The sequence below is a fragment of the Phyllopteryx taeniolatus genome, chromosome 13 (genome assembly GCF_024500385.1).
Source record: "Phyllopteryx taeniolatus isolate TA_2022b chromosome 13, UOR_Ptae_1.2, whole genome shotgun sequence".
NCBI classification, from domain to species: Eukaryota; Metazoa; Chordata; class Actinopteri; order Syngnathiformes; family Syngnathidae; genus Phyllopteryx; species Phyllopteryx taeniolatus.
The window spans coordinates 17326972-17346101 of NC_084514.1; the positions used below are offsets into that span (position 1 = coordinate 17326972).

Sequence of the window (19130 nt, forward strand, 5' to 3'; positions counted from 1 at the left end):
TAATGAGGTCAGCACTGTAAAGTACAATATTTTCGGGGATTATTCTTGAACAGATTAATTGGCATTTGCATTCAGGTGATTTGAGATAAGAGCGTCTTGATTTACAAGCGTGGTCACGGAACCAATTCGACTCGAAGGGACGTCGGCTGACGTTTCGTTTCCTATTTTCGAAGGAAGCGCACCAAGTTGGCTTTACTTCAAAATCTTTATTCAAAACATAAAAGTACAAAAAGACAGGAGGCGTGGCCTCGTGACCTGCCAATCACGGGGCTCGTCTTTACGTGATCGGAAGGAGGCGCGGCCAGCCAATCGCGTGGCTCGTCGTCATCTTCACGTGATGAGCTGCGCACACAAACACACAACTCGCTGTCACGCACACACACGAGCCTTCACTCGTGCGTGCGTGCAACTCACAGACTTGACGGTTCGTTTGATGAAGTCCTTCCTGCCGCTCAGATCGCGATCAGGAAAGGCGTCGAACACCTGTAAGCCAGCCGGCGATTAGAGCGGGCCGACGAGGCGTGCGTTCGCGAGGCGGCGGACGCACCCGCTGGCAGATGATCTTCATGGTGGTCTCCTCCAGGTTGGCGTCGGCGAGGAGCGCGCGCACCGTCTCCGTCAGCTCGCCGTCGCTCGGCGCTCGCTTCGGCATCCTGACGAGCGGCTCGTCCTCGTCCGACGTGTCGTCTGTCGTGGTGACGACGGGCGTGAGAGCGGCTCGTTAAACTTGAGGCTGCACGCCGCATCCCTCACCTGTGTTGGTGGTCTTGCTGCTGCTGCTGTCGGTCTTCTTCTTCTCGGCCTGACGTACAGGAAGTCAGCGTCACGTGGACAAAACGAAACCAACCCAAACCCCGCAGCAAGGTCAACTTTGTTTTTTCCCTCCCACCTTCCGGTCACCGGCCAAGTCGTCGTCAGAGAGGTCCCTCTTGACCCGCTTCTTCGGAGGCGGAGTCTTCTTGGCCGGCGTCCTGGAGCGCTTCTTGGACTCGGTCACCTGAGAGGAAGTCGGCGGGTCGGAAGGGGCACATTATTAACTAGATTCTCACTCCTCACTACAAAAGGATTTTTATGTAGTGGAACTCGATACGTAGTTCCTAAAAGGTCCCCTAGAAATCCCTTGTTAATAGGCCTGCCACGATAATTACTGTATCAACTTATCGTTTGACAAATAAAATGGACACGATAGCTTTTCCGGACTCGATAAATGGTGAACGGCCTTGTCATTAGCCGTTGAAATAAATGTGAACATCTGTCATCGTGACAGGCCTACTTGACGGTGATTCGGGAGTCCAGAATGACAAATGATTCCCAACTGGACCGCTGCATTTGCAATCTTTCATCGTTCCCGACTATCGTGGACTACAGAGTTGACATTAGGGCTAATATAGCCACCGGAGTCCAACTAACTAGCATTTTTAAGTACTGGACTACAAGCAGACCCCCACATATTTGCCATCCAGCAATTGCAAATTCACCCATTTGTGGATTTGTTTTGGGATTTGTTTTTTTTGGGGGGGGGGCAGGGCGCTAACCTCATTTTTTTTGGGGGGGGGGACTGCCACTTATCCCCATTTTTTTCCCACAGACTTATTTTTGTAAACGAAAAAACACGAATTCACGGCAATTATAAGCATATTATTTACGGATGACTCGTGGTCTACATTCGTGGCTCAGGCCTGGTTCCTGAGCCACGAAGAGCAAGGTCCACTGTATGCGGTTGCCCCGTTGGCTCAACGGATGATTGGCATACCGGCTCCGAGTAAATAAGTTGTTGGTTGTCACTCACCTCTTCCTCCTCACTTTTTTCCGCATCTGAAGCTTCGCCGTCCGCCGCCTTCGCTTCGTCGTCTCGGTCGTCCTCGTCCTCGCTGCTGGAGTCCGTGACGATGGCTTTGGACTTGCTTCCCGCTTTGGACTTTTTGGGACCGGCCGAGGAAGAGGAGGAGACGCGTCCGCTCTTGGCGTCGCTCTTCGTCTTCTTGCTCTCGGCGACCGAGTCGGACGACGCTTTCTTCTTGGATCGCTTCTTCTTCTTCACGGGAAGGCGCTGCAGGCGACAAACATTTAAGGGTTGGGGAGACGGAAGTGGGTGGGGCTTAACGCTCATCGCTTGACTTCAGTCGCCAATTTCAGGACTTTCTCAGCTAAATCTTCTCAACGAGCTGACTGGACAGGTCCGTCTGTTTACCAAAGGGTGTGCTGACTAACGCAAGTGCAAATATTTGTTGCGACTGAACAAGATTGGACGCCTTGAAGTTTTTGTTTGTCCTGCCCCGAGATACGAGCGAGCTCATTTGGTCGATTTTTCGCCTCGACTTGCGAGCAAAAACGGAGATACGAGGGCTGGGTTGTGGCCATGAATTCAACTCGCTCGACGATGAAAATCTGCAAAAAGGGCTTCAAGCGGTTTATAGCCGAAGTTTACTCGAAAACCAAATTTGAAGCAACCGCATCGTTTTGCCGGAGGAAAGTCATCTTAGCGTGATGCTAACAAACATTGCAAAATGCCATAGTGGGGCTAACGAATCTAGCATCCATCTTGTCATAATTATGCAATACATATGTGAACAAGCAACAGTGGAGCAACACATGTAGACCGACAATATAACAGTACTGTCATATATTGTTTATCCTCTGAAGAACGACTAATACTGTATTACTGCGGCCATCTCCGTGTACTCCTGCCTGTCTATTATTCTGCCCCCAGGTGGCCGAGCTGGGCACACCAGACGGAGCAGCGCAATGTCCATTGAAGTGAAGCAAAATCTTCATTTCTTTCCATTCCATTTTGTGATGTCATTACTGTATGTTTTTATAAAGTGCAACATTATAGAACCGCATCCGTCCGTCCACATGTCCAGCTCAAAAAACTCTTGACGTCCTAAAAACTGCTCCCGCCGCCACTGGGCGTTCTTTTGAGGTCCAATCGCCGACGGGCTGACGCCCGTTTTTGTTTTTGTTTTTTTGTGGCGATGAGGGCTTTCAGAAGAACTACAAAGTACAGAAAATGTCTTTTTGACGATGCACTAACTGCATTGGCAATCGTTCACAGGCCCCAAGTCCCTTCCGGAACTATCCATGAGGTCCAAACGTGGGAGTGGCCAATCAGACCAGACTGGACCTTTTGCCAGTTTTGGGAATCTTAACGCGTTGCCAGTTTTGGCCACGAGCGGTCGCTCACCTTGCCGTTGTCCTTGGGCGCCAGCAGGAAGGTCACAATCCGCTCCACCAGTTCCGCCCGCGTCCCTTTCTTCTCCAGGTCCAGAATGCCGCAAAGCAGCTTGAGCTTGCTGTTGGTGAAGTGCGAGTTCCTGCCACCAGCGATCAGAAAGCAGTTACGGCGACCGCGCGCTCGGACGATCGGACGCCGGCTAACCTACTTGAGGAGTTTGTCTCGCTTCTTGAGGTAGCGGTCGCTGCCTGCGTGGAACGGGAAGCCGTTGAAGAGGCGCAAGTTCTTCTTGATGCTCGCCGTCTGTCAGAGCACAGCGCCCGCCGTCACTTCCCGCCGCTAGCGCTGGCGCGTGCCATGCTTGGACCGCCTCGCAAGATGACTTTGCAAACAAATTGATTTTACAAAGCAATTGATTTTGACCGAGTGACTATCCACGCAACATTTTGCCTTCTGGGACAACAGAAGCACCAAAAATATCAACAAGAAAGTAAGCACTCATATTTCACCCGGAAAAAAAGTTTGGTAGTTTGTCGCTATTCTTCAGTAATCAGCACAAGAATAATCATCGGTGTCACCAAAACACAACAGTTTCGGACTAAAAAGCAGAGAAAATGAGCAGAAAAGTGAGTGACGCAGATATTTTGGGCTTTCGGGACACGTACAGCTGGGACTGGCCGTCGAAATCCCACTGGCCAATTACAATCGGACGCTTCCTCCTCGTGCGATTCCCAGATAAAGACATGGCGTTGTCCGACAAATGAAACATCCAACTGGATGAGTTGAAAACTGTCGACAGCACCCTGGTTGGGTCCTGGCAGCGATGCTTTTTTTCTCCACTCCACCAGAGAAGACAACTGATTTTGGGGACCGCTATTAAAAACCCCGCGGCCGTGGTCTGTTTTTTACGCCGGCCTTGGCGCCGTAAAATGCGGGAATCCACGCTGGCTGAAACATCTGTTTCTACTAAGTCAGCTAAGTTAGCAGTAGCCTCGATGCATTGAATGAACGTGGCATAAATTCATCCAATTCATCTGCCGCGGCCATCGGACACCTGGTCCCGCGAAGATTCTCGTCTCGGGGAGAGTACTAATCTTCTCGAGACGACTGAACACCGCAAGTAACTGCGGCTTCAAATCAAGTACGTACTTTGATTCAAATGCAAAAATGGTGATATTATATGTTCCTACGAAATGGCCCCAAGTCCCAGCTAATTACCATGGAACGTTTCCAATTTGGAATATTTTCCACAATTGGCCAGGTTAACTTGTTCCGTCCGTTAAGTCCGGCGGCCATCTTCTTACCTTCCCCGGCCGCTCAAACAAGATGGCGTGCAGAGGTTTCAGGTCTTCGGGCTTGAGCTTGCCGATGTGGAAGTTGGTGCGCGGAATGTCTCCTAGCTTGTCGCCATTTCCTGCGCAGACGAACAGCGCGGGTTCAGCCGGCGCTAGCCGCGGCCGGACGGCCTCGGGCGTCAACGTACCTTGCGCGATCGTCAGCTTCTCCTTGTGTCTGGGCGCTTGCATGTCCAGTCGCTCCACGCTCTTCTTGGCGCGCTTCCCCTCCACAATCACGTCGCCTGCGGGGGGCGCCACACCGGTATGGACCCCACCCACAACGCACATAGATGGCAAGTGGATCTTTCCTACCTGCCGTGCTTTTCTTCGCACCGGACACTACTTCCTGCGACGTCTCCGGCGGCTCGTCCGCAGCTTCCGACGACGCTCGCCCGCCTGACGCTTCGTCTGCCATGTCGCTCAGAACTGCGTCGCCGCCTTCAAGTGTGACACGCACGCACGCATTCAATGCCCCCAAAATTTGTGAGATCGGGCCTTAATGACATACCTTTTATAAGTACACAGGGCAGACTGCAACTAACTATTATTGAATCTGGTCAATGAATCGGATAAAAGAAAAAAACTCCATCCCTTTATTGAAAAACAGGACATTATTTCAAATTGAGAGTGCAGGAAACAAACATAAATTGACTCCCATTTAGTTGAGTGTCTATAAACGATGACTCAATTATCAAAATAGTTAATTTGATCATTGATTAGTTGTCCATTATGATTGTTGCACCTTTACATAATTTGACTTGACCTCTAAACTTTTGAATGTACATTTTTTCCTTTTTTTAATTTCCAAGAATGTCCACTTGTATTCCTTTCTGTGACTCTTCCGGTCTCGCTGCTGCCACCTAATGACGACGCTCTTAGGGTCTGGGGGGGATCCCCGGGCACAGAAAAACATTGTATCGGATCTGTACGATTCACGTAAATGGCCTATTTTTACTCAAAAAGGCGACTGATTTGCATGTATGCATTGTAGGTTTACCCTGAAAGCTTAATTTTACAAACGTTTTATGAGTCGTGTATGTACATAATCACACACGACAACAAGATGTTAAACTCACTCAAATCATGAGTTGATACTAGAATAAAAAGATTGCAAAATGACAGTCCATCATTTATTCAAGGAAAAGAAAAAATAAATAAATAGCGACGACGTAACGGTCACATGACTGTAAATGGCGCCAACATCAAATTCAGCATAATACCGTGTTTTTTATTGGTTGTGTAAAAGTATGTTTATGACCGTGAACATCTTTTTCTTTTTACACATTTGTGGTCTATTAAGCGTTCGACGAAAGTCCGCTCATGGTCACGTTTCCTTGCCGCCGATGACGTCATCGATACGTTTGATTTGAGATGTCGTGACGTAGCAGACTCGGCTCTTTCGTGTCGTTAGCTCGGCTGCTAACACGAGTTCGCCCGTCCAAAATTATTCAAGAATATTCAGAGTTGGCAAACCATTCAAGACGAAAGCCGGGAGCGCGCGTTTCGGACGTCAGCGGCGAACAGCTGATGCGTTAGTTTGCCTTACCTCGGCGTTCTTGTCGGTTTGTTGCGTTTGTGGTCGCGTTGCACTTCTGTCGTCACTTTTTTTCTTTTCCGTTTGATTCCTGATGGCGGTTTCTCTGGAGGGCGGGGCTACGACCGCGTCCTCGCCCTCGATTGGACCCGAGAAAGGGGACGTCCCCGCTCATCTTCTTCGTGCACGAGTAGTGGCGGAGCGCCGGGCTCAATGTTGCCCCCTAGTCGGACGCAGGCGGTAACGCATCAATAACGACGCTTTTTTTTCAGCAATTCAAACGTTTCCAGCCATTTTCCATACCGCTTCATCCTCACGCGGGTCGCTGGCTGCCGGAGCAATCTTCGGGCGAGAGGCCCTGAACCGGTCGCCAGCCAATCGCAGGGCACAGAGAAACAAACAACCATTGGCGCTCGCATTCACACCTACGGGCAATTGAAGAAGAATCACCTTTTACTGTCATGAACATGAAAATGCATGCACACGAAATTTGTTCTCTGCATTTTATCCATCACAGTGAACACATACACATGTTAGCGGAACACACTGGGGCAGGAGGCAGCTGAAGCGCCCGGGAAGCATTTCGCGGTATCGGTGTCTCACGCAAGGACACCACACCCGTGAGTCCAGGAGATGTGGGCGGATGGTCCGGTTGGGGTCTTGAACATTGGTCCCCCACAGTGGCGGGCGATGATCTTAACCGTTGGGCCACGGCTGCGTCTTCAATTAACCTAGTGTAAACCGGAGGCACGGGGAGAACATGCAAACTCCACAGGATTGAACTCCGGTCCTCAGAACTGCGAGGAAGACACTCGAACCAGTCGCCCGCCATGCCGCCCCAAAATAGAAATAACATGACAAAAATCTTGAAAATATGAGGAGGATGTGTGAAAGTTACTTCTGAATACTTCCCCATGTGGCTTTCATGATTTCAAATGGTGTTTTTTTGTCTTTTCTGATATCCCATGCAGACTGGCAAAGTACGTCAGAAGAATTAGAAAAAAGGCAGATGACCTCTTGACCCCTAGAGCGTGCTTACGCGTCTCTTTTTCTTGTTAGTTCCTGCTTTTGTGTCTGCCCAAATGTTCTTCTCAATTTGAGGTGCACACGCGCCATTGGCTCTTTGCCTATTTTGGCTTCTTTGATGGCTTTGCTCAACTGTCGACTTCCAACTTGCTGCCGTTCGGCACGTTTGCGTCCGATCTTCAAGTTCGGGCGACGCGCCGCCGTTTTCTCACGACAAATTTCCGCTCATTTGTCCGTGACTTTCCTTAAATACTCTGGTCAATACGAATAAAATAGCAGCGAACGGTATTGAACAAGTTCAGTTTGAATGCGACACGTCGAGGCCGATCGGAGTTGAAAATGATTCCGGTGATTTCAACTTTGATTAAGGCTGATTCGAAGCACCTTGACGGATTCACCTGCGGCTGTCAGAAGCTCATTGGGACCTTTCGGATTCGCCCTCGCGCTCTGTTGTCCAAAACGAGCTCGACTTCAGTCTGTCTGATCAATCAATCAAAAACAATAAATTTTGCTTGGACTGTCTGGGAAATATTGGTTTTATTTTGTAATCGTTGAAAATATCAACAAAGTTGTTGACTTTAAGGAGGACGATCGAGCGGTCTATCCATGTAATTGTGGAGAGCAGCTGTCTCAGAGTTATTTTGGTCATTTGAAGAAGAATTCGCTTCAATCGTGTGGCAAAAAGTTTCGCGAGCCTTTGAGGCTGCAAAGGTGACGTCACGCGCCGGGATGTTTTCGCGCGCCGTCGTCTTCCGGTCTCCACCCGTCGGCAGCCATGATGGTAGGTTAGCTTGGCCTCTTTTCTGCCTTCTTTCTGCCCATTTGCTCCATTTGGTTCCTCGGGCGCCGTCCCGCTCGTCTTCTGCCAATGTTTGCGCTCTGTGTGTCCGCAGCAGGAAGGACTGGACGACGGACCAGACTTCCTCTCCGAGGAGGAGCGAGGAGTGAGTTCTCCTTTTTTTTTTTTTCTTCTTCTTCTTCTTTCTCTCTCTCTCTCTCTCAACCCCACCCCCACTCCCACCTTTCTCTTTTTTCTTGTCTTTTTTCCCCCTTCTCTTCACCTGTCCCGGCCCTGTTCTAAAAGAAACTTGCGTTAGCAGCAGATAGCCCCGCCTGTTAGCATTAGCGCGCTGCTACCGGGACGTTAGCTCAGCTCGGAGGGAACTGGTTCTGCCAGCGGCAGGTCACGTGCACCTGTTTCAACTTCCAAAGGGATGTCGACACGAAGCTAACATGCTAAGAGTTAGGCCTGGTACACACGTAAGGATTTTTCCACTTTTAAACAGATTGTTTACGTGTTTAAAGTCAGGCGTTTCACAGTTTTGGTCGTACCATTGTGTGCGGGAGAATCGCAACACGCATAAATAATGACTTACAAGTCCTTCATCTAGAAATCGACATAGATGTGTTGGCCAGGTGCATCATGGGAAATGTGTGTGTGTGTGTGTGTGTGTATGTGCGCGCGCGCGCGCGCAGCCCAGGGCGGTCGGCGTGGACCTCCAGACGGACGCCACGCTGCAGGTGGACATCTCTGACGCCCTCAGCGAGAGAGACAAGGTCAAGTTCACCGTGCACACCAAGGTGAGGTCACTTCCTGTTCGGCGGCACGCGGGCACTTCCTGTTTGCGCACGTCAGATCGCGGACGGCGCGCTCGTGTGTCCGCAGAGCACGCTGCCCAGCTTCAAGCAGAGCGAGTTCTCGGTGGTCCGTCAGCACGAAGAGTTCATTTGGCTGCACGACTCCTTCGTGGAGAACGAAGACTATGCCGGATACATCGTGAGTAACGGAAGCGGCGGGGTTTGTTCGTGCCAATTACTACTTTCCGGGTGATTATTGTTTTGGACTCAGTCGACTTCAAAACAGAAACATCTTGCTTGCGTGAGTTACCAAACACCGCATGGTTGAAGTTGGTAATGTGCCTAATATTGCTTTCACCGACACAACAGCGCCCCAAAATCGCGTTCGGTCGCTAATGTGATATGCAAAAAAGTTGCTAATTTATCACGCTGTCTTTGACACATTGCAAGTGCCCGCGCTCACACCGGCCCACACAAAATGAATACTTAACAAACGCAAACGACGGCGGTTACATCATCTTCCCAAACCTTTTGTCAAACCTCTTGGACCCGTCAATAAAACAATGAGCAAAAAAAAGCCACATTCTCCACATTTGGTGATTCCTTCAGGTACCACTAGAGGGAGCTCGCATACCACTGGTGGAACTTGTACCACACTTTGAGAACCGCTGATCCAAGTCAGCGTAATGACCTTCGCAAAGTGAAGTTACTCTTTACGCACTTTTTATTTTAACATACTAAATCTACTGGAGTTTCCATTGACTATAACCTTTTGGTATTTCACAATTTAGATGGCAAAATTGACTAAACATGAATTGCATTCTTGTCAAAAGACTAAACTGAAATCAAAATTTGCTGTCAAAATTAGCATTGGAAGGAAGGAGGAAATAAGGGAACAAGAGAAGGAAGGGGTGCAGATGGGAGAAAGGAGAGGAGGGAGGATGAGAAGAAATAAAGAAAAAAAGGAAAGAGAATTCAAATGCTTATATTGTGAAGTACTCTTAATCTGTAGTTGGCCAATTGCCGTTTGCGTGAGGCTGCGCGGCTAGCCGATCCGGGCCTTTCTCCTCATCATCTTGAACGGTTTACCGGCCCGCGCTAACGGACTCTTGATTCTGTGGTTCAGATCCCGCCCGCCCCGCCCAGACCCGACTTTGACGCCTCCAGAGAGAAGCTGCAGAAGTTGGGCGAGGGCGAGGGCTCCATGACCAAGGAGGAGTTCACCAAAATGAAGCAGGAACTCGAAGCGTGAGTCACTCAAGTCAAATTCCCGATCGGGCACTGCTTTCCTAGTCCCTAATGACTATATAGACATGTTTTTATATAGTGGACTACATCGTCCATTGACTAAAAAGTCCACTAAAAAGCCCTTGGTCGTGATTAGGGAGTAGGAAATGCGTGAATGATTCCTTCACCATTCCTGACTCCCTCATCGCTATATTGGGATCGTTATATAGACCCGACTTGTGAGTCTTTCATAATACCAGTCGCCGTTCGAGTTTTTTGTGATTATGGGATACACAAATAAACTTGAGAAACGGGCACTCTATGGTGACATTAGGAACGTGGTGAGATTTCCCAAAAAATGGCAGTCAGTCAAAATTCTGAGTCTGGTTGGAATGGCCACTTCAACCGCAGTACAACGGAGCAGGATCCCCCAAAATGTTTTTTTTTTTTTTGGTCACCCTTTTCCATGCCTTTGGTCTTTGCATGTCTGATCGTAGTGTTGGGACTCGCCCCCTAAAAGCCCAACCGCTTTTCATATTGACCGTGACGAATGAATCGTGAATCACAATTGAATTGTTACTCCTTGTACTGTTCCAAAATAATAAATATATATAAGAATGAAAAATCCAATTGATTTATTATTTGTGAACTACCTATTAAATCGGTAAGAAAGCATACGCTGGCCCGTTTTGACTGCTGTGTCTCTGTACAGAAAACTTTTTCTTGTGAGTTTAAAAGGGCTTACTTTAACGAGGATCCCTCGGCGTAGCTTGGCCTCAAGTAGAATCCCTGGCCGGGTCTGTTTTCCGCTCGTCGCGGGTGTCATAAATCTTCACGGATCTGAACTGAGCTTCCGCCTTTCCGGCTAGCCTGCTGGGTACTTAGCCGCGCAAGCTAGTTGGATCAACGTTCTCCCTTTCTCTCTCTTAAATTTGCCACCTTTCCGCGGCACTCCTTCCAGCGATGGCTCCTTTTCCGCTTCCGTGGTGTCCGTGCAGCTCATTGGCGAGCGAGGCAAAATGTTCTTAAACAAACTTTATGGAGATCTCGGTGAAGCCACAATGTGTACATGTGCAGAAGCGATGCGCTGTAATTCAAAACGCCGGCGGACGTCAACAAAAGCATTGCAGCGCTTGTCAGAATAAAATGCGTACTTTAATTCATTTTCATTCGAATGCGACTATTCTAATTTGGGATGAGTTTTTTTGCATTGGAATTGGAGAATCAATGCGAATAGCGAATCATTCTTTCCTAGCACTACGCTATAGGTATTTTTCTATAGTTTTGTGAGTGTCGTCTCTCTTCCTGTCATCGGACCCCGCAGAGAGTACTTGGCCATCTTTAAGAAGACGGTCGCCATGCACGAGGTCTTCCTGTGTCGCGTGGCGGCGCATCCCTTCCTCAGGAAGGACCTCAACTTCCACGTCTTCCTCGAGTACAACCAGGACGTGAGTAGTCTCGCCGTGCGGAAAGCCCTTTGAGCATTTAGTCCGTATCCCGGATAGGTGGACCATTGGTGGGCTCTTTGTTCACGCCTGTCAGACAATTCAGTGCACTAGTAACTAGCTTAAAGCCATTTTAGCAGTTGTTCGATGTCCTACTAAAGACACACACGAGACAATCGGCCTGTTTTTGTGCCGATTTTGCCCCTCCCTGACCCAGATTGTCAAACGCCAGGCAATCTTAAATCTTATAAGAAGACCCTATAAAATTGTCCTTGGACTTGTCCCAATTTTAGGTTCTGAAGTGGGTCGGGCCGGCAATCTCAAACATTGAACGTCAATATTTACGACCAAAACTCTCCGTGTGTAGGGGAGAATCGACTTCTCCCGAGTCATGACGCTGAGAACGGCGACTTTGAACAGAATGTAGCCAATCGAGAAGCGCCCTGACTCAGCAAAAGGAAACGACCGTAAATAAAAACCAGCATCTCTCACCTGATGTTGTTTATTATTCATTTATTTTTGTGTGTGTGTAAAAGCGCGTTCCCCAGAAGACACAAAGTATTTTTCAAAGCCAGTTGTTTTTTGGTGACATCGACATTTTACAACCTTCCGGAGGGTTCGGCAACTGAGGTGATCGCGCAAGATTTCAAGATTGCCGATACGACAGAATATTTGTGTGTGTGGTTTCGTGTGTTGACATTATCGGAGCACACTACACACAATACGGACAAAACTATGAAATGCCAGATTTTTTTATCTTCCATGTGTGGGGTCTGTCACAGATTAAAAAAATAATAATCTTTTCAGGCCTAATGTGCTGATTGTAGATAGAATAGTTGTTCTACGACTGCACTAAATTGTCATATTGGTGAAGACAAAGAGTCTACAAGTACACGGACAGCAACGATCTGGAATAAATGCTCAAACAACTTTCCATCCCACCGCCCACTTCCCACTATGAAATCAACATCGACGATGTCGTCGACATCGTCATCGCCATCTCTCGTGATCACAGCTGAGCGTGCGAGGGAAGAACAAGAAGGAGAAGTTGGAGGACTTCTTCAAGAACGTCGTGAAGTCGGCAGATGGTGTCCTGGTGGCGGGCGTCAAGGTAACACGCTGACGTCCGTTTGCCACCACGTCAGTCGCGCTTTGACGCTCTCGTTGGCACTTGCCCGTAGGACGTGGACGACTTCTTTGAGCACGAGAAGACTTTTTTGTTGGAGTATCACAACAGAGTGAAAGACGCCTCGGCCAAGTCGGACAGGATGATCCGCTCCCACAAGAGTAAGACGGGAAGCGGGTGACGTGCGTGGACAGGAAGTCCCTTGACGTGGCTCCCGACTCATTTGTTGCTTTTGTTCAGACGCCGCTGACGACATCAACAGAATGGCGTCGTGTCTGTACGCGTTGGGAACGCAGGACTCCACGGACCTGTGCAAGTAAGAAGGGCGCCGCCGTGTGTTTGTTAGTCCCATGTGCATACAGAATGTTCACGCCGGTGTCTGCTTGTGCTTCAGGTTCTTCCTCAAAGTGTCCGAGCTCTTTGAGAAGACCAGGGTACGTCACGTGACTTGTGTGTGGTCTCGGTCTTTGTTTAGATGACTTGTCTGTCAACTTGTTTTTTTCCGCCCTTCTGCCAGAAAATTGAAGCTCGGGTGGCCGCCGACGAGGACTTGAAGTTGGCCGACTTGTTGAAATATTACCTGAGGGAGTCGCAGGCCGCAAAGGTCCCTCCAGTCTTCTTCACGACGGCGCGGGAGAATCTTCATCATGTGACGATGTGAGCGTGTCGCCCCCTACAGGACCTTCTGTACCGCCGCAGTCGAGCGCTCCTGGACTACGAAAACGCCAACAAGGCTTTGGACAAAGCTCGCGCCAAGAACCGCGACGTCCTCCAGGCGGACACCGGCCAGCAAGTGTGTTGCCGCAAGTTTGATAAGATCTCAGAGTCCGCCAAGCAAGGTAAGAACTTCCTCATCCGGGCTCCTCTCGACGCCTGGTCTTCTCCCATTCTTCCTTGTCTCTTCTCAGTATGCTTCATCTTGTCTCCTTGTTCTTTTAATGGTAGTCATCGCCTCTCTTCTCAAACGCTTTGTCTCCTCTCATCCCTTTTCATCTTCTTTTGTCCTTCAATTATCATCTCCTTGTATCTTTGTCTCCATCTCCTCTCAACCTATTGTCCTTGTATCCTCTCAGTCCTCCTCTTCTCCGAGTCTACTTGTCACCTACCCTCATGTCTCATCAACCCTTCTCTTCCACCTGTCTCCTGTAAACCTCATTTCCTGGTTTCCTTGTCTCTTCGACCCTCATTTTCTCCTCGCGTTCTTGTGCTGTGCTCAGAGCTTATTGACTTCAAGACGAGGCGAGTGGCGGCGTTCAGGAAGAACCTGGTGGAGTTAGCCGAGCTGGAGCTTAAACACGCCAAGGTAGTGACCTAGTCGGTAACCAAGTCTGTGACTGTGTTGATGATGTCATCGTTGGCCCGTCTTTCGCTTTCTCTCAGGGGAACTTGCAGTTGTTGCAGAGCTGTCTGGGAGTCCTGAAAGGAAACACTTAACCATGCCCCCCTTGTCAGAGCCACGCTCCCTCCACCTGGACAACGCCCTCAGCGTGGGGGTGTTGTTTTGGGGGGGATCATGTCGGATGGACTACAGAACCACGACAAGAAGGCTTAAAACTACACAGGACTTTTGTTATCTTCCTCCCTAACCACAAGCTGTCCTCTTCATCAACTAACACAAACACACACTCACACACACTTTGTCCTTGGGTCAGACTGTTTCAGTCTGGGTCAATTTGGAACAGTCTGGTACTGTCTGGCTCACTCTGGTCCAGGTCCTGGATCAGTTTGGTACAGTCTGTTTCAGTCAGGATCAATCTGGCTCAATATGGGTCATCCAGTCGAGCTCCATCTGGATGAGTCTGGTCCAGGTCTTGGATCAGTGTGTCCAGTCTGCATCAGTAAGGAACTGTCTGGGTCTGGCTCAGTTTGGTCCTGGTCCTCTTCCAGTCTGGGTCACTGGATCTGGATCAGTCCAGTCAGAATCTTTCTGTAGCAGTGTGGTTGAATCTGAATCAGTCTAGTGAAGTTTTGCTCAACCTAGATTAGTCTTAATCAGTCTGGTCCAATCCGGGTCAGTCCAGTCTAATTTTGGACAGTCGCCATGGCGCACATTCTTACTTTGGTGAGGTCATTGGGTGTTGTTCAACTTCTTTTGCCACCTTCTCCTCCAGGTGTGGTTCCTGTTCTTATTCAAATGAACGAAAGCCTCGGACAGGTTTGTATTCCAGTCCAGTCCAGTACAGTTGTTGACTAATGGCTGCTCACGGCCAGCTTGGTCATCTTCCTCTCTTAATTGTAGCTCCTTTTTGTTTTTGTTCGTGGGGCGCGCTTGTGTGTTTGCCTTAATGTTACTCTTGTTGATTTTGTTTCTTTTCACTGTAAATGAATGTTTTTCACTCTTAACGTGACCAAAGCTTCCGTATCATCTTGAGATGGCGATCGAGTACAAAAAAAATAAAGGTGCCAGTCCAATAAACGAGCTGATTTGTTTTCACAATCCAACTTTCAACTTTTCTTCGCTTGCTCCAGTTTCCTGGGGCATTGGGGATGAATCATTCCCAAATCGCCGTTAACAATACTGCAATGTGGTATCTTCATCTTTCCCGCTGCGTTCAACTTCCTACATTCCAAACGGCACGACAAAATGGCAAACTCCCTGGCTGTTGGGAATCGCTCGCTGTCCACAATATAGTGCCCAAAGCAGTCCCGTCCAAAGGTTTTGGAACAGCGAGGTCAATTCCTTTTGTTTTTGTTGTATACTGAAGACATTTGGGCTTCAGATCAAAAATGAATATGAGACAAAAGTTCAGAATTGGAGCTTTTATTTCATGCTGTTTACATGGAGATGTACGAAAGAAGCGGCGTTTGAAACCCTCGCGAGACGCCAGCTCGTCCCCCCCTGTGCCGTCTGCGCCTCCTCCGTGCACCGTAGAATGCGGCCGCCCAGAGGGAAAACCTTGGTTGATGTGTGACATTTGGCAGAAACGAGGTCTGGAGGGTAGTCCCCGCCGCTTAGCGAGCCTTCCCTCATGTAAGTAAGTCGTGTTGTGTCGCTAAAGATGAAAGAAAATAATAAAGACACTGAAACGACCAGCCGCGGAGGTGCCATCTTGGTTCTAGCTATTTGAAATAGCGGGCTCCACAGTTGGGTCGTCAGTGAAATACAAAGTCGCTTTAGTAGTAGAAGACGGGGGGACCGTCATGCTCGACTCACTACACAGTCCAACGGCACTGCAAAATGCCCAAGTCGCTATACAGCCGCCTCCGAAAGTATTGGAACGGCAAGCTCAATTCCTGTGTTTTTCTTGGATACTGAAGACATTTGGGTTTCAGAGCGAAAGATGAATATGAGACAAAAGTTCAGAATTGACATCTAGATGTGTTCAACAACTCAGGACAGAGCAGCTTTTGTTTGAAGCCATTCACCCTGCTTCACCCCTCATTATTCTCGGGGACTTCAACGAAGCAAAACTCCACCACGAACTCCCTGAGTACAAGCAGCGCATTGACTGTCCCACCATTGAAAACAACATTGCTGCACCATGCGGAACTACTCGTTCCCCGTGCGGCTTTGGGCTCGTCTAATCACCTTTTAATTCACTTAATACAACTTCAAATAACATTAAGCAATTACTTTTTTTTTTTTTGTTCCCCTTATTGTGCGTTAAATAGTAATTCTAATTGCCTTCATGCGCACCCCGTTATTGAAAACATTGACACAAATAAAAATGTAATAATGTATTCCATTTATGTAGCGCTTTCAAGGCACTCAAGGACACTTTAGAATTGCACAAATGATTCTTTCACTCCTCAGTCACACCCAAGTGGTGATAAGCTACTTGTGTAGCCACAGCTGCCCTGCAGGGGGCAGTCTTGACAGGAGCGTCATTCATATAACACTGCTATGGGCGTCCGAGATGCTCTTATTTTCGTTGCTGAAAGGTGACAATGCAGGCCCATGGGGGGCACAAGCCAGTGCAAACCGTAGGCCGGTCCCAAGCCCGGACAAATGCAGAGGGTTGCGTCAGGAAGGGCATCCGGCTTCAAACTTTGCCAAACAAATATGAGCGTTCATCTAAAGAATTCCATACCGGATCGGTCGTAGCCCGGGTTAACAACGTCCGCCACCTGCGCCGTCAACTTGCAGGGCGCCGTTGGAAATTCAGCTACTGTGGGTCAAAGTCGAAGAAGAAGAGGAGGTGGAAAACGGGTTCTTCGGCAGAAAGAGAAGAGGAAAGCACAGAGTCAAGAACTGAATGTGGGGACTTTGAATGTTGGGATGATGACAGGAAAATCTCAGGAGTTGGTTGACATGATGATTAGGCGAAAGGTTGATATATTGTGTGTCCAGGAGACCAGGTGGAAAGGCAGTAAGGTAAGAAGTTTAGGGGCAGGGTTTAAATTATTTTACCATGGTGTAGATGGGAGGAGAAATGGAGTCGGCCAAGAATGTCTTGGAAGTAAAAAGAGTATCAGATGGAGTGATGAGGCTGAAACTTGAAAATTTGAGGGTGTTATGTATAATGTGATTAGTGGCTATGCCCCACAGGTAGGATGTGACCTAGAGGTGAAAGAGAAATTCTGGAAGGAGCTAGACGAAGTAGTTCTGAGCATCCCAGACAGAGAGAGAGTCATGATTGGTGCAGATTGTAATGGACATGTTGGTGAAGGTAATAGGGGTGATGAAGTAGTGATGGGTAAGTACGGCATCCAGGAAGGAAACTTGGAGGGACAGATGGTGGTAGACTTTGCAACAAGGATGCAAATGGCTGTAGTGAACACTTTTTTCTAGAAGAGGCAGGAACATAGGGTGACCTACAAGAGCGGAGGTAGAAGCACGCAGGTGGATTACATCTTGTGCAGACGATGTCATCTGAAGGAGGTTACCGACTGTAAGGTTGTGGTAGGGGAGAGTGTGGCTAGACAGCAAAGAAGATGACTCTGGTGGTGGGGAGGAAGATTAGGCAGACAAAGGCAGAGGAGAGAACCATGTGGTGGAAACTGAGACAGGATGAGTGTTGTGCAGCTTTTCGGGAAGAGGTGAGACAGACCCTCGGTGGACAGGAAGAGCTTCCAGAAGGCTGGACCACTGCAGCCAAGGTGATCAGAGAGGCAGGCAGGAGAGTACTTGGTGTATCTTCTGGCAGGAAAGGACAGAAGGAGACTTGGTGGTGGAACCTCACATTACAGGAAATCATACAAGGAAAAAGGTTAGCTAAGAAGAAATGGGACACGGAGAGGACCGAGGAGAGGCGAAAGGAATACATTGAGATGTGACACAGGGCAAAGGTAGAGGTGGCAAAGGCCAAACAAGAGGCATATGATGACATGTATGCCAGGTTGGACACTAAAGAAGGAGAAAATGACCTATACATGTTGGCCAGACAAAAGGATAGAGATGGGAAGGATGTGGAGCAGATTAGGGTGATTAAGAATAGAGGTGGAAATGTGTTGACTGGTGCGAGTTGTGTGCTGGATGGATGGGAAGAATACTAGCTTGAGGAGTTGATGACTGAGGAAAATGAGAGAAAAAGAAGAGTGGAAGAGGCAAGTGTGGTGGACCAGGAATGATTAGTAAGGGGGAAGTTAGAAAGGCATTAACAAGGATGAAAAATGGAAAGGCAGTTGGTCCTGATGACATTCCTGTGGAGGTATGGAAGCATCTAGGAGAGGTGGCTGTGGAGTTTTTGACCAGCTTGTTCAATAGAATTCTAGCGCGTGAGAAGATGCCTGAGGAATGGAGGAAAAGTGTGCTGGTGCCCATTTTGAAGAACAAAGGTGATGTGCAGAGCTGTGGGAACTATAAAGGAATAAAGTTGATGAGCCACACAATGAAGTTCTGGGAACGAGTAGTGGAGGCTAGACTCAGGACAGATGTGAGTATTTGCGAGCAACAGTATGGTTTCATGCCTAGAAAGAGTACCACAGATGCATTATTGGTGTTGATGGAAAAGTACAGAGAAGGTCAGAAGGAGCTACATTGCATCTTTGTAGATCTAGAGAAAGCCTATGACAGAGTACCCAGAGAGGAACTGTGGTACTGCATGCGGAAGTTTGGAGTGGCAGAGAAGTATGTTAGAATAATACAGGACATGTACGAGGGCACCAGAACAGCGGTGAGGTGTGCTGTAGGTGTGACAGACGAATTTAAGGTGGAGGTGGGACTGCATCAGGGATCAGCCCTGAGCCCCTTCCTGTTTGCAGTGATGATGACAGATGAGGTTAGACTGGAATCCCCGTGGACCATGATGTTTGCAGATGACATTGTGATCTGCAGTGAAAGCAGGGAGCAGCTGGAGGGACAGTTAGAAAGATGGAGGCATGCACTGGATAGCAGAGGAATGAAGATTAGCCGAAGTAAAACAGAATATATGTGCATGAATGAGAGGGGTGGTGGGGGAAGAGATAGCAGGGGTGGGGGACTTGAAATACTTGGGGTCAACCGTCCAGAGCAATGGTGAGTGTGGTAAGGAAGTGAAGAAACGGGTCCAAGCAGGTTGGAACGGGTGGAGGAAGGTGTCAGGTGTGCCAGCCATGATGGACAGAGTAGAGACAGTGGCACTGAAGAGACAACAGGAAGCAGAGCAAATGACGATGTTGTGAGATTCGCTCTCGGAGTGACCAGGTTGGATAAAATTGGAAATGAGCTCATCAGAGGGACAGCCAAGGTTCGATGTTTTGGAGACAAAGTTAAGAGAGAGCAGACTTGGATGGTTTGGACACGTCCAGAGGACAAATAGTG

The 19130-nt window shown here is 48.6% G+C and overlaps 2 protein-coding genes across 8 annotated transcripts; one reads left to right on the forward strand and one right to left on the reverse strand.

The window, feature by feature from the left end:
- Nucleotides 1–186: 186 nt before the first annotated feature.
- On the reverse strand, nucleotides 187–7525 carry dek (DEK proto-oncogene). 3 transcript variants are annotated; one of them, XM_061795991.1, is made up of 14 exons: nucleotides 6575–7525; nucleotides 6350–6471; nucleotides 6059–6269; nucleotides 4825–4950; nucleotides 4659–4754; nucleotides 4480–4589; nucleotides 3384–3478; nucleotides 3185–3314; nucleotides 1790–2050; nucleotides 890–997; nucleotides 754–802; nucleotides 548–687; nucleotides 415–483; nucleotides 187–342 (listed from the first exon to the last, which is right to left on the reverse strand). In XM_061795991.1, exons 4-14 carry the CDS (start codon nucleotides 4925–4927, stop codon nucleotides 331–333), a joined length of 1173 nt encoding a protein of 390 aa, XP_061651975.1. In that variant the 5' UTR covers nucleotides 4928–4950; nucleotides 6059–6269; nucleotides 6350–6471; nucleotides 6575–7525; the 3' UTR covers nucleotides 187–330. The 3 variants fall into 3 exon arrangements, with proteins under 3 accessions (XP_061651975.1, XP_061651973.1, XP_061651974.1); XM_061795989.1 differs by having other exon boundaries at nucleotides 187–483; XM_061795990.1 differs by having other exon boundaries at nucleotides 415–687.
- A 201-nt stretch (nucleotides 7526–7726) lies between these two features.
- snx6 (sorting nexin 6) lies at nucleotides 7727–14885 on the forward strand. 5 transcript variants are annotated; one of them, XM_061795984.1, is made up of 14 exons: nucleotides 7727–7853; nucleotides 7966–8016; nucleotides 8549–8653; nucleotides 8739–8849; nucleotides 9777–9898; nucleotides 11202–11325; nucleotides 12338–12433; nucleotides 12504–12609; nucleotides 12689–12764; nucleotides 12843–12882; nucleotides 12966–13052; nucleotides 13128–13287; nucleotides 13666–13751; nucleotides 13829–14885. In XM_061795984.1, exons 1-14 carry the CDS (start codon nucleotides 7848–7850, stop codon nucleotides 13880–13882), a joined length of 1224 nt encoding a protein of 407 aa, XP_061651968.1. In that variant the 5' UTR covers nucleotides 7727–7847; the 3' UTR covers nucleotides 13883–14885. The 5 variants fall into 5 exon arrangements, with proteins under 5 accessions (XP_061651968.1, XP_061651971.1, XP_061651969.1 ...); XM_061795985.1 differs by having other exon boundaries at nucleotides 7766–7853; nucleotides 7969–8016; XM_061795987.1 differs by lacking the exon at nucleotides 8739–8849.
- Nucleotides 14886–19130: the final 4245 nt, after the last annotated feature.